The following is a 15,026-nucleotide window of genomic DNA, read 5'->3' as shown; positions in this document are numbered from 1 at the left end:
CTTTGGAAACGATGGGAGATACAGGGAAAATCTCTTCGTTTGTTTTGATTTCCAAATCGCAAATCGCCTCAAAATAGTTTCCAAATCACCTCAGAATAGTTTCCAAATCAGAACATTTGAGAAGGAGCCTGTGTTTCACGTGCACAGGGTAGACCTCCTGATATGCTCTTTGATTCACGCGTGTGGTGTGACATTCAGGAGTAAAATTGAAAACTGAAATAGGGCAGGACTTGGTAGGTATTAATTTGTTTGCATGGGACTAGCTGGTAAGTGCCCCTAAAAAAATTCCTAACATGGCCCAATGAGCCTAATTCATAGTCCCAAACCATATTAGATACCAGGCCATCAATCCCATGTCATCCTGATTAACGAATCTATGATTGGGTCTATATCTTTTTGCTGGAATTGGGAGATATCACAATAGGGGAAAAAAAGTTCAACACAAAAGTGATGTCAATAATATTTTTTTTAATCTATATTAATAATATTCTATTTTTGTTGACTAAAAAAAATGTTGAAATAAAACATTAATGCTAGTAGCAATTTACACACTTAAAAAAAAATCTAAAAAATGTTACAATTTTAAAATGTGTAGATTATATTCATCTTAGACAAGATCACATCGTACTAAGTTTAAATCTACACCATACAATTAAATTTAAGTAGATTTTTAAATTTTGTAGTAAATATATTTACTAATATTAATGAGATGAAAAATGTTATACAAACTAATAAATTTTACTATTTTTTTTTATTAATTGGTGTGACATATGAAAGTAAAATTTTTAAATTTTTAAATAAAAAAAAAACAAATCTACTTTAATAATAGGGACAATTAACCCTCCCCCCCCCCAAAAAAAAAAAATCCCCAAAGTTTGAGTCTTGTAACAAAATAAATCATAAGTTTTTAATTTAGTCAATTTAAACCCTTTTATTTATTTATTTATTTATTTATTTATTATTTTTTTTTAATTTAAACCATTCGCTTAGTTTTGTTTAGTAAAATCAGTGTAAAAAGAATATTTTAATCATTAAACTCAATATAAGTATACAAATGCCTCATTTGGGAACAGGCTTTTTTAGTAATTTTTTGACTTTTTGACTAAAATGTAATGTAAAAAAAAACTAGTATGTTTGAGATAAGTTTTTGGCCTTTTACGAAAAGATATGCAAAAAGTAGAGAGAAAATGAAATCTTTAACTTTTTGGTATGAATTGTTGGTTTTTTTTTATTTTTTTAGTAACTTTTTAACTTTTTGGCTAAAAGGGACACTTGCCAAACGAGGCCAAAAAATGTCTAAAATATATTTTTTAATGAGTTTAATTACTAAAATATCTATTTTTTCATCAATTTTACTTAATGAAAATAGTCAAATAGTTTAGATGGAAAAGAAATTAAAAGTTCAAGGTTTAAATTGACAAAATTAAAAATTCAAGAATTATTTTGTAGCAAGGCTCAAAATCTGTTTTTTTTTTTTTTTTTTTTTTTTTTTTTGTAATTATCCCTCAATAATATGATTCCTCATCAACAAGTAAAAAGAATTGGTATGATTTGTTAATTTATATAGGATTAGTCTAGTAAAGCCGAATTTATTCGCTGATTGTAGTTACATGGATGTCATGTGAAGCTTGCTCTGTTTGATAACTATCCCGTTTTCAGTTTTCAATTTATATTTATAAAAATTTTAAAAAATGTCATAAAAATTTGTTTGATAATTTTTTTAGTTTATAAATGGTTGTCTTAGTTTATAAATTTGAGAAAAAAACGTAAACTCAAAAAATGAGTTTACATTTTCAGTTTTCAATTTTCTTTTTAATTAATTTTTTTTTCAAATAATTATTTTTTTCAATTATTTTTTTTTCAATTAATTTTGTTTTCAAATAATTTTTTTTTCAATTGTTTTTTTTCAATTAATCTTTTTTCCCAATTAAATTTTTTTTCAATTATTTTTGTAATTCATTTTTTTATTTTTTTTAATTAATTTTTTTCCCAATTAATTTTTTTTTCAATTATAATGTGTGTGATCCCATTGTCATAAATACTAAAAATAAATATAAATGTTTTAGGCCTTAACAAATATATTTTTTAGTTTATGTTTTTAAAATTTTTTAAACATTTTGTTCAAACCAAACGCGTTAATAATTTATGTTTTTCTAAAAATAAACAAAAACTAATTTATAAATTTTTTTGTAAATATAAACAAAAAATTTAAACGTTACTAAACGCTATCTTTACATTCAATTAAGTAATTGTTAAAACCAAAATAATAATAATAATAATAATAATAATGTGTTATCTTGATTTTGTATTTTTATTTTTATTTACAGAATTATTATTCATATATATATATATATATATACTTCATTTGGATGAGGTGATTTACACAGTGTTTAGTTAGGGGATTTTGGAATGGATTTGGAAATGGAAAGAGAAAAGGTGTGTGAAACTATATAAAATGTAGGTATATTTTATTTACATTTCACTGTTAGGAATTTACCCTTCCTAACCAAGATCGGTGAGACACGAAATAACAAATAAGGAAGTAAAAACGAATCAAACAAATCATACACACAAGAACACAATGATTTATGTGGTTCACCCCAAAATAAAGCTATATCCACGGCGGCTGCGATTTTCACTATGATCAGAAAAAATACAACTCTATTTTTCTAAAAAAGATGCCCCTGATCTATTTATAAGTATAGAATTAACATTATACGGAAGTAACATGGAAATTACGAAAGTACTCAAAAAATTTCGACTGAGGTAAACCCTTTCCTAGACCCCCCTCCCCCTTGAGGGAGACCCCCTAACCTCCCAATTGGACCCGGTGTTTGAGTAAACAGTAGGATTGAGTGAATAGTACTTATCAAGATCCACCGACTCAACATTCACCGACCTTTTTTCTTTCCCTTTTTAAATCTTTTCTCAAATTGTGAGAAAAGGCAACTCTTTTATCATATTTGTTTTATAAATTGGAAGAGAAATAGTGAAAAAGATAAGAGATTATGGGAAAATGAACTCTCTTTTTTAGTCTATTTTCTTTCTCACAAAAATAGTGTGATTTGACCGTAAATAAATTGATTGGTTATAAATTTTTTATAATACCGATATTGTCCCTTTAAATATAAATAAATAAATAAAATCTTATTCATATCTCTTTCACACATAATTTACTTTTTTAATCAACCCAATATAATAATTAAAAAAACACAATCATTTATTTTTTCTTTTCCTATCTCCCAAACGGAGTGTAAATATATGCCAAATAGTGATTATCAACACTCATTTCTTGTAAAAGGGGGCGACTGTGTAAAATGTCTGCACAATCGTGAGGCCAAAGATGAAAATAGCAGCAAAGAAAGTTATGCCTGTCCATGGATTAGCAAAGTAATCGCGTCTCAGCGACGCCATAATTCTTGGACACAGTTCCCGACAGTGATTGCCCGCGGCCTCACATGTTTTTTCAAAATAGATCCTTCCGACCACAACTTCCTTGCAGATGTTGTTGAAAAGATCCGAGGCCTCTTCGCTGGTACCCAAATAGTTATGTAAAATTTCAACGTTTTCAAGCAACTTAACATCTTCAGCAGAATTTATGAGTGTGTCCATAAAGGAGCCATACGATGTCATGTGACGCGGAACACCAGGGCAACATTGCTCAAAAGCAATGAGGTTTCTCAGCAATGGCTCGGTGCCATCATAAATGGATAAAGTTGGGATTTCAAAATGAGCTCTACGGCGTAATAGGCCTTGAGGTTTAATGAATTTAACATTGAACATGTCTTCTCCAGTACCCGCCACGAACTCGACTCCTGCCAAATCGAGGTCTGATGCAGATGGGAATCTGAATTTCTTTTTTCCTAATTTATGGGATTCAGTTTCATCCTTCTCCCCTTTCCATGAATCATGACAAGGAAGGTAGCACTTGTGTAAGAGATCGAGTATATGATAATCACTTGTATCAACCTTCTTTCTGAGGGTATCAATCATTTCCGAAACTAAAATTATTGCCAAAGAAGGAAAGGACGTAGTGAGTAACAGAAACGTTGTGGGGACGATCTGGGATACATTCTACGGTCAGGCTGAATAATTTTTCAAGAACAAAGAAGGGAATCTGGTTCTCTAGCAATAGCAAGTCGTGCCTGATAGCGAGGAGCCTCATAAGGCTGTTCAAAACAGGGTCATCTGTGCTTATATTTGATGACTTGTTTTTTAAAGAGTAAGACCTGTATAGAAGTTCAAGTATGAAGCAACCAAGGTTCTAAATCGCGGTATCGGGTAACGTAACGGTATCGATCGCGGAGTATCGGTATCGGTAGTATCGATCGGTACGTATCGGGAATCGGGTGTCGCAGTGGTGAAATTTTAAAAATCATTTCAAAGGTTTTTCAACTTTTTCTTTCCCGTACCGGTCCGAACCGGTGAGTATCGGCCCGTCGCGGCTTGTGTAACGGCTTGTGTAACGCTTACAGGCCGATACGTACTGGGACTCGGCCGATACTCCTGCGATTTTTAATCTCAGTGGTATATCGGCCTGTATCCGTCGCGGCACCCCATTTTTCCGATACGTATCGGCCGATACGTAGCGTATCGGCCGATATTTAGAACTATGGAAGCAACCATCAATCAACATCATCTCAGCTAGCGAAATCTGTTTTTCATTTATGATCAATTCCACCTTGTCTGCATAGCATTTCTCTACATTGGCTTCCAAGTCTTGCATGGCACTCCTACAGTGTTCCATTGTTTTGGACATGTACTCATCTCCTTTTATTCGAGAACAAAGGGAATTTCTGTAACTCAATTTGATGGGCTCGTTTGCATTCAGACGTTCGTTGTTACTGTGAATTGGACCAATAGAAACAACACGAGGTTTATACGCGCTTTCCTTTAGTGCATGAAGCTCGTCAGGGATCTTGTAAATACAAGGGATCGATCTTTGGGCGGCCTCCGTATTTGCTTTCCGCTTCTGGAGACGGAAAATGATTTCACGTACTGCTGTGTCATAATATTAGTATAGTTTATTGTCATTATTACAAGCATTTATATGTAAATGAATGACGTTATCCTGGTTTGATTTGCATGAGCAATGCTGCAAGACACATAAATTTCAAAATATAAAGGTACCTAGTGCAAAAAAAATACGCACAGAATGCATTAATCCTGTACTTTTTTTTGGAAAATTTTTGTATACCTGAATCACTACAAAAAAATTGGTTTTTTGCGACGGCAAAACGCCGTCGCAAATACTCCAAACGCCGTCTCAAAAGGTTTTTTGCGACGGTCAATGACTTTTTGCGACGGCAAGGGGGGGGTCGCAACAAAGGGGGTTGCAAAAGAGTTTTAGCCTTTTTTGCGACGGAAAAATTCTGTCACAAATAACATGTAAAAATCTGAGTTTTTTTTTGAGACGGCACTGTGTTGCCGTCGCTAAAAATGTCTTTTGCGACGGCAAAAAATACCGTCGCTAAAGGTTTATTTGAGACAGCACCTGAGCTATCGCTAAAGGACTATTGGCGACGGCAATAAAACCGTCGCTAAAGGCATTACATTTCAACCAATTCCCTATCTTTTGCGACAGTAAAGGTGCCATCGCAAAAAATCCTGATTCAATTTTTTTTTTGAGACGGTGTGTGCTGCCGTCTCCAAAAAAAAAAAAAAATGTAATAAAATTATTAAAATTATGAAAATGACCTGTATTAAATAAAAAATAACTTTAAAAAAAAAATCGATAATTACATAATAATATAAAAAGTCCAGTATATAAATAAAAATTCATCCATAATTAAAAATATGAAAATGATCTTCCATTTTTTTCTTTTTGCTGTCATACATTGTACAAGAAAAACTAACTAAACAATAATATAAAGCTAACAGACGAAAGGGCATCACTAGCATCATCTCACTAAAGTTTAGTAATAAGAACATATATCTTATTCACATCTTCATGTCTGCCATGGCACAGATAATTTCAAATGAACAGAATGGAAAAACAAGAAAAAATTACAGCTCTCAACACCGCCTTCTCCACTACTTTCACACTATGCACATATTCTTCCTTCAAGTCATCCGGTAGCCAATTACAAACCCTGAAAAATAAGGATTATATTAAAACTAGACTAAAACAAAAAATTTAAAATTAAAATGTGCATCCTTTGAAACCATCATTAGCTAAATTATCAAGACACACCGACAATTCTCCAAGTCACAAAATCATACACCTAAACACCAATCCCGCAACAGGCACTACAAGAAAATGCAGAATTGGCGACCAAAATAAGTATTTTCGTCGCTGAAAGTAGTACCAATGGCGACTAAAATCAGTTTTGTCGCCAAACCTGAGCACTTTTGCCGACTAAAGCACTTTAGTCGCCGAATATAGGCCTTTTAGCGACTAAAAGTCAGTTTAGTCGCCGAATATAGGAGTTTCAGCGACTGAAAAAATTTTAGTAGCTAAAAGGCATGGTTTTTGGCGACTAAAAGCATTTAGTAGCCAAAACTATAGGTTTTGGCGACTAAAAACTACTTTAGTCGCCGAATATAGGTGTTTTACCGACAAACAAATTTTTTGTAGCCAAAAGTAAAGGTTTTTGGCTACTAAAAAAAATTTAGTAGCTAAAAGTGGACAAATGGCGACTAAAACTGAGTTTAGTCGGCAAAAGTGGAGCTTTTGGCGACTAAAAATTAGTTTTGTCGCCGAAAGTTGTTTTTTTTGGGCGGAAATTCTGCATTTAGCGACAAAATAGCATTTAGTAGCCAAAAAGCATAGAATCGGCGACTAAAATTCATATTTAGTCGCCAAAAGTGCTTCCCTATTTTTTTTTAGTAAATACTTTATTTTTTTCGTAAAATATATTAAATAAAAATAATTATTTATATATATATTGTTTTCTATTAATATTGGTCAATATATAATATAAATAATATATGTTGCAATTATATACATGTGAAGTTCTTGTGGCGTAGTGGGTAGAGTGTTGGTAAAGGTTTACAGAGGCTGGGAGGTTAGTGGTTCGAAACCTGGGAGTAGCAAAGGTTGAATTTTTTTTTTTCGGAAAAATGCCTTTAGCGACTAAACTGTTTCGTCGCCAAATGTGTTGTTTTGGGCGACTAATGAGTTTAGTCGGCGATTCATGACCTATTGGCGACTAAATTAATTGTCGCTAAATGGATAATTTGAAAAAGTGGAATTAAGTATTGGCGACTAAAAGTTTTGTCGCTGAAAACCTGACTTTTTGCCGACTAAAACGTTTTTAGTCGCCAAAACCTTGGGCGACCATTTATTGGCGACAACACTGGCGACAAAAAAAATTAGTCGGGGAAGGTATTAAAGTGACTTTTGGCGACTAAAAATGGACCTTTGGCGACTAAAAATTTAGTCGCCAAAGGTGATTTTTGTTGTAGTGAGGTGACAAACATCAAATGTCTGAAATAAAAGCCACTACATTAATATGGCAATGATATCACAACAATTCAAACTAATTGGCCACTAGTACATGAAATTAAATCCTACAAAACTAACCCAATTAAACATGCTTCCTGGAATACAAGATAACTACATTTGATTACCATCCATGCCGTGATGAACTCAATTAAAAATCCCACAAACCTGATTCAGCTCAACTCAACAAAGTCTGGAATTTCAAATTAAATTCCACTAAAATCATATTTCAACAAATTGGATAGCTTTAATTTCCATGGAACATATTAGCACCACAAAAACCCATTTGAATTTGGGATACAACATTACTACCACTTTACTATATTAACTTTAAACATGAGATAGAACTTAACACCCTTCAACCCTTACTTGGAAAAACTGTAATCACGGTATGATGTAGTTATTGTTGTCTTCAAAATTCCGATTGAACACTCACTAAACTTCCGGACTCTCGCAATGGACAACAATACCGCAACAGTAAAATGGTTAAATGCCCGAAGATCTGATTTCACCAACCCCATAAATTCAAATATGATTTAAAAATCTACTAGTCTGTAAGGTTTTAAGACAAGCTTACAAAAAAATTCAACATGATCAACATGAAGAACATATAAATATACATATGGTAATATGTGAAAAATTGAAATGTAGAACAATAAATTCAGGATTTGATACCTGAAAAGATATTCCTTCCTTCCACTCCTCTGAGGAGAAGCTGTACGTTGTAGTGATGGAAATCGATAAAGAATATTTCCCTATATTAATTGCAAGTGAAAAGTAAAAAAAATAATATAAAAAAAAAAGTGGTTTCATCAGTAAAAGGCAAAGAAGGGTGTGAAAATGAAAACTGAGATTTTGGGAAAGAAGGCAAGGGCCCTTAAAACCTGAGCTTCTTCTACCTCAAGGATTTTAAACTTACAACTATGAATTAGAGTCCAATGAATTGAAGAGCTACAAGATGTTTCATAAGAAAGATATCATCCTTAAAACTAGCTTCATATGGACTACATAAATAATAACATTTTGGTCATTTATGCAAACTTGTCAAACAATGCTTAGAAATTAACACAGAATAGGAAATATAAGACTATGGAAAGTAACATGGAGGAGGGACAACAGGGCCTTAAATGAGAGCTACATGTTTATAAACAACTTAAGAAAAATAGCAAACTACTGTAGCATTTTTCACAAACTCTTTAAAACTTTTAAGTATGCCTCATTGCAAGACTAGAGCGTCCCGAAACAATTTAAAACAAAACTATCTAAAAACATAAACCCTTAATTAAGTTCTTTACAAATGTTTTCTGACTACCTAACATGATATCAAATAGAATAACCTGTCATGTAGATAAATTAAATAAAAAAAAGACCCAACTAAAAGGGTGTTTCGTATAGATGCTATATCTATATGGCCAGTATCTATTCACTGTCATTACGAATAATCAACCCATACATCGAAAACAATCATTATAATTTAGCTATGTTGGTTGATTGTCTTATTTGATATTCATTATGAGTATTAAATATGCTATTACAATTTTTTGAGTAAACATATCTCCAAAGAGATGAAAAATATGAAATGGAAACTCTAACCAGAAAATTGAAGCAATAATAGTATCATCGAAAAATTGTCAAGGAGAGTTAACTTCAAAGCAAAAAAAAAAAGATTGCTATTTATAATTTCCATGCACACAGTGATCACACATTAAAATTAATTACTGTGCTGTGAGTATATTTATTATGTTCATAAAGTATGACCACCACAAGCATTCTTACCTTCTTTTCTGCAGCCATCTTTAATTTCGCCCAAAATGAATCTGTTAGGACATATCCCACGTAAACATGTTTATTTTGATTTCAACATCAACTATGCTTATATAAGAAATGTATGCAAGCAACATGGAATTGTGAAATGCCACAAATTACACATGAAATGAATGTCACACAGATGGGGAGAGAGAGAGAGAAATTAATGGGTTAAAGTAAATACATAAGAAAACAAGATCAGAGATGTTTTCATATATAACTAAAAACATGTTTTCATATATAACTAAAAACATGTTTAGCCTCACATGAATGGGGGATAGGTATCTCCTTTTTCCCCTAAATCACATTTTTCTTTGTGTAATTATAATAAACTGTTTTTGAAAAAAACAAAAAAAAAACAAACACACACGTACATGTACCAGCCCTAAGAGCAGTCTTAGCCAAAACTAAGAGCTTGGTGAACATAAGATTATCAACCTCATACCAACATCCATTTAACCATTAAGTTATTTCATTGATGTTTGAAACAAATGTTTCTGAATAGGATAAACGAAAGAATTTTGACAAATTACACGGATCTAATGTGTGTTCTCAACAATGTCCCTAACTATAAATCAAAGTAGTTCCCATTTTATGGTATCATATCATCATATGGGTTAACAATAATATAAATATTAAGATAAGGAAATACTTCTTAAAGCCTCAAATGTTTGGAAGAATTTGGAACACATCACCTAAGCCAACTGCATAGTGCCAAGTGTTCTTATCCTGCACCACAAAACACCAACACATTACCCGGATTAGTGAATGGAAAATTTTTTGAAGCAGAATAATGGCTGGCTATTATAGAGAAATTGATAACTAAATGAAAATATAGTTGTGAAAAAGGAAAATTATTTTATTATGATCTTTTACAACTATAATTCTTAGCATGAAAGGTTTCAAATAACTATTATTACATTGTTATTTTCAAATCCATCATAATCTATCATAGTATAACTTATCAAATTCAATCTTGAAATCCATATCAAAACTTGGAACTATTCTCCTTGAATAATTATTCCCCAAAACCTTTCATTTCTCAAATGCATATAATCCAAATGCATCATAATTTTAATGTCACTTTATTAAGCAAGCCACATGAACCACAAAACATCCTCAATCAGGCATCTGAGATCAAGTGATGGAATTGGAACACCATATCAAATAGGCAGATAAATCTTAAAATTAACCATTTTCGCACAATATTGCATCGTAAGAGATATAAGTTGCAAGATTTTGTAGATGAGCCGCGGTAATTAATTTAGACTCATCATCAAAACATCGAACCAGCAATAAATACAATAAAACTACAGGTAAAAGATAAGCTCTGGGTTATTTTTATTGTAATAATAAACTACCTGCGAAAACATTCGCTGCTTGTTGCGATATTGTGTCCTCGCCTTGTTCACGACCGAGTTTGGTGACTTGTACAATCTCTGTACAAAGAGTGAATGACTTTAAAAGGGGAACAAAGAAAGGATCACAGATTCAAAGAAAGAATAGACTAATACAAAATCCCTAGCAAATATCTATATAAATCCAACACAAATTAACAAGGAATTAGGTCCCAACATTGTCCTGAATAGAAACAGAACAGATCTGTTGGTCCAAAACAAACAGATTGAGAGAGAGTTTACCTGTGAGAAGATCGGCGGTGCGATGATCAGTGCGATGAGATGAACAACGAGAGAGTCAGAGAGTGATCGGTGCAGATATGAAGAACAACGAAACGAGAGAGTGAGAGAGAGAGACAGTGATGAGTTGAACTTGAGATGAGACTGGGAGAGTGAGGAGACGATTAGGGTTTTTTCATTTTGGTAGAAATTAGGGATTTTGGCTCTAAGAGATTGGGGATTTTGGGGGGCGCGGGAATGGAAGAAAATGGGGAAACCGAGCGGGCGGGATTGGGAAAAAATAATAATAATAATAATAATAAAATATTTAAATAATAAAAAATAATAATAATAATTTTTATTTTTATTATAAATGAATATTTAATGAATGAAAAATTATGACAACCAAAAAAAAAATGAATCTCTACTCATCAGAGCATAATACTATGGATTTTTCGTTCTTTCAACTTTCAAAGCAACCAAAATATTATAGATTTCTTCTTTTTTATATTTCTTTGTGGAATCTTCCCAATAATTAGAAACCTAATGCATTTTCACATATTTTATACAATATTTACAATTTTTAGAGATATTTTCGTACACTATTCACATACTTCTACACAATTTTTACACATACATCGCAACTAATGACTATAAATCAGAGATATATCTGATATATATATATATATATATATATAAAACAACCATCGGGCCGAGAGAGAGAGATACAGATTGAGAGAGAGAGTTTACCTGTGAGTAGATTGGCGGTGCGATGATTGGTGCGAATCGATGAGATGAGCAACGAGAGAGTAAGAGAGTGATCGGTGCAGAGATGAACGAGATCAGTGCAGAGATAAACGAGAGGGTGAGAGAGAGAGAGAGAGAGAGAGAGAGAGAGAGAGGCGACTGAGAGAGTGATGTGAGGGAGACGATTAGATTTAGGGTTTTTTTTTTGTTCTAAAGAGATTGGGGATTTTAGGGTGCGGGAATGGAAAAAATGAGGGGAACCGAGCGGGCGGGATGAAAGGAGCGGCAGCAGTAGTGAAGGTGGTGGATAAGAGATGATGGTGGTGGCGGCGGTGATGGTGATGGCGAAACAGATTAGTGGTGAAGTTGTGGTAGTGGTAGTGTAAATGGAGTGACAAGGGTGAAAGAGAGGTAATGGTAGTAGTAGTGGTAGTGGTGGTAGTGGAGTGGTGACGATAGTAGTAGTAATGGTAGTCGTAGAGGTGAAGTGGCTACAGTAGAAGTAATGGTGGTGGTGGAATGGTGTTTGCAGTAATGGTGAAGGTGATAGAGGAGATGGGTGGTGAGAGAGAGAAATGAGTGAGAGACAGATAGAGAAGAGAGAGAAAGACAGAGTGATGAGCGAGAGAGAGATAAAGAGAGAAAGAGATATAGAGAGAGATAGAGAGGCAGAGAGAGAAATCGATAGAGAGAGACATATAGAAAAATAGAGATAAACAAGAGATGAGAGAGACATATAGAAAGAGAGCGAAAAGAGATAAACGATAAAGAGAATAGAAAAATAGAGAGATAGAGAGAAAAGAGATGAGCGAGAGAGACAGAGAGAGAAAAGAGATGAGAGAGATAGAGAGAAGAGAGATGAGCGAGGGAGACATAGAGAGAAGACAAATGAGAGAGATAGAGAGAAGAAAGATGAACGAATGACACACAGACAAACAGACAAATAGATAGATAGACAAACAAACAGAGAAATAAGAGTGATGAGTGAAAGAGAGAAAGAGAAGAGTGGTGGTAGTTGAATGGAATTTGCAGTAGTGGTAAATGTGGTAGAGAAGATGGGTAGTGAGAGAGAAAGATGAGTGAGAGACGAATAGAGAAAAGAGATAGAGAGACAGAGTGATAAGCGAGAAAGAGACAAAGTGGTCGCTAAAAGTGCATTTTCTTGTAGTGGATCGATAAATCGATAGGGAGCTCAATAAATAAAGAAGACAGATAATTCAAAACTCTGTTCAAAACTTAATTCAAATCAATTTTTTTAATATTTTAAATATTTAAATATTTTAAAAATATTTTAATTTTGTGAGAGACAGATAAAGAAGAGAGATAGAGAGAGAGACACAGAGATAGAGTGATGAGCGAGAGAGAGATAGACAAAGTGGTTGCCAAAAGTGTATTTTCTTATAGTGGATCGATAAATCGAGAAGGAGCTCGATAAATAGAGAAGATAGGAGTAAGAGAGTGAGCAAGTCGAACATAGTGAGGGAGAAATAGACAAATAGACAAGTAGACACAGAGAGAGAAAAGAGTGATGAGTGAGAGAGAGACAGGGAGAGAGAGATAGACAGAAAAAGAAATAGAGAGAGAAAGAAAGAGAGAGATGGAAAGATAGAAAAAGAGAGAGAAACAAGAGATGAGCGAGAGATAGACAAAAAAAGAGAGAAATAGAGCAAAAAGAGATGAGCGAGAGAGAGACACAGAAAAAGAGAGAGACAGAAGGAGAAGAGAAATGAGCGAGAGAGATAGAAAGACAAGAGAGAGAGAAAGAGAGAGAAAAAAAAAGAAATGAGAGAGATAGAGATAAGAGAGATGAGCGAGAGAGACAGAGAGAGAAAACAGATGAGAGAGATAGAGAGAAGAGAGATAGGCGAGAGACACAGAGAGAAAATGAGAGAGAGAAACAGGCAGACATAGAAAGAGAGAGAGATAGAGATAGAGAGAAATGAATGAAAAGAGATAAAGAGAAGAGAGAGAGATAGAGACAAAGAGACAGGAAAATGAAAAAATGAATGAAAATAGAAATGTTATATCAAAAGAGTAAGACGACATTGTTTTTTTTAATTTTTTTTGCGACAGAAAAATACCGTTGAATTTATTCAAATCATTTTGTGACTGTATATATATGAAGCTATCTCAAAACCACAATCACCAAAATCTTTTAAAAATTCACTAAATACCAAAAATACAAAAAAAAAATACCATAATTCAATACATTTTTTTTTTGTATTTTTATGTATTTATTAATTTTTAAAAATATTTTTTCATAAATTTTTTATTTTTTAGATACATCTAAGTAAGGTACATCTAAAAAAAATATTTAAAATTTTAAAAATATTCACTAAAAAAAAAACACGAAAGCCACTTTTTGTGACGGCAGAAAATGCCGTCTCAAAAAAGCAGAGTATTTGCGACGGCACCATTTGCCGTCTCAAAAAAGCAGAGCATTTGCGACGGCACTATTTGCCGTCTCAAAAAATAAGAGTATTAGCGACGATAAATACTCTCATTTTTTGAGACGGCAAATAATGTCGTCGCAAATGCTCTGCTTTTTTGAGACGGCAAATGGTGCCGTCGCAAATACTCTGCTTTTTTGAGACGGCATTTTCTGCCGTCTCAAATAGTGACTTTTTGAGACGGCAAGTGTACCGTCGCAAATAGTTCCGTCTCATATACCCAGTTTTCTTGTAGTGAATGCTTCATTCAACAAGTAAAAGTAAAATTAAAGGTAACTTATATTTGTTATTTGTCTTTTATGACAATTTGATCCTTATAGTTCTAATGGCATTAATTCTACCATTGAATTTTTCATATTATATCAATTTAATACCGAAAAACTCATTTTTAAAAGTTAGATTGAAATGAAGAGACAAAATAGTTCATGAGGGGGCTATGAGAAGTGTTTGTCTTTGCTTTGGTTTGTTGTGTTCAGCCTCATTTGTTTCTTTCTGTTGTATCTGTTTGTGTGTCTGCTAGTTGAGTTATCCTCAACTTGTTTTAGGAGGGTGCAGCACATGATTGCGTCGGCCAACTTAGTTGAGATGAGTTGGTTTCATTATGTTAGGACATTCTTTATCTGTTTTTTTTTTTTTTTTTTTTTTGATCAGCAAAGAAAAATTTCATTAACAGCATGAAATTAAGAGTACAGGAAGATGAAGTGCATCGAGAGAGATTCGGAAAGTACAAACTACCCCTACTACTGTTACTCGCACCCAAACAACCAACCCCTCAACCTCACAAATTTTTTTTTTTTTTAAAAGAAAAAAACCGAAAAAAACAAACTAAAAACAGAGGCTAATAAAGGTTAAGCAGAACTTAACACCAAACCACCCCCCCTCCCTCCCCCCCAACTAACTGCCCCACTGAGAAACGCACCCACTGAGAATCCATTGCAACTTAATACACCCAAGGCCAATCTC

General features: G+C 33.3%; 1 protein-coding gene across 1 annotated transcript; it reads right to left on the bottom strand.

Moving 5' to 3' along the window:
• Positions 1-3,285: 3,285 nt before the first annotated feature.
• Positions 3,286-3,993, bottom strand: LOC145800326 (UPF0481 protein At3g47200-like). The gene has a single exon (XM_082889983.1). It carries the CDS (start codon positions 3,991-3,993, stop codon positions 3,286-3,288), a length of 708 nt encoding a protein of 235 aa, XP_082746109.1.
• Between the last annotated feature and the right edge of the window lie 11,033 nt (positions 3,994-15,026).

This window comes from Camellia sinensis, chromosome 10 (genome assembly GCF_055761805.1).
Source record: "Camellia sinensis isolate YWXY chromosome 10, ASM5576180v1, whole genome shotgun sequence".
Lineage (NCBI taxonomy): Eukaryota > Viridiplantae > Streptophyta > Magnoliopsida > Ericales > Theaceae > Camellia > Camellia sinensis.
This window is presented reverse-complemented; position numbering and strand designations above follow the sequence as displayed.

Bases quoted from the DNA above. Each gene is read 5' to 3' on its own strand.
- LOC145800326 (XM_082889983.1), bottom strand. From the start codon at position 3,993: ATGATTGATACCCTCAGAAAGAAGGTTGATACAAGTGATTATCATATA.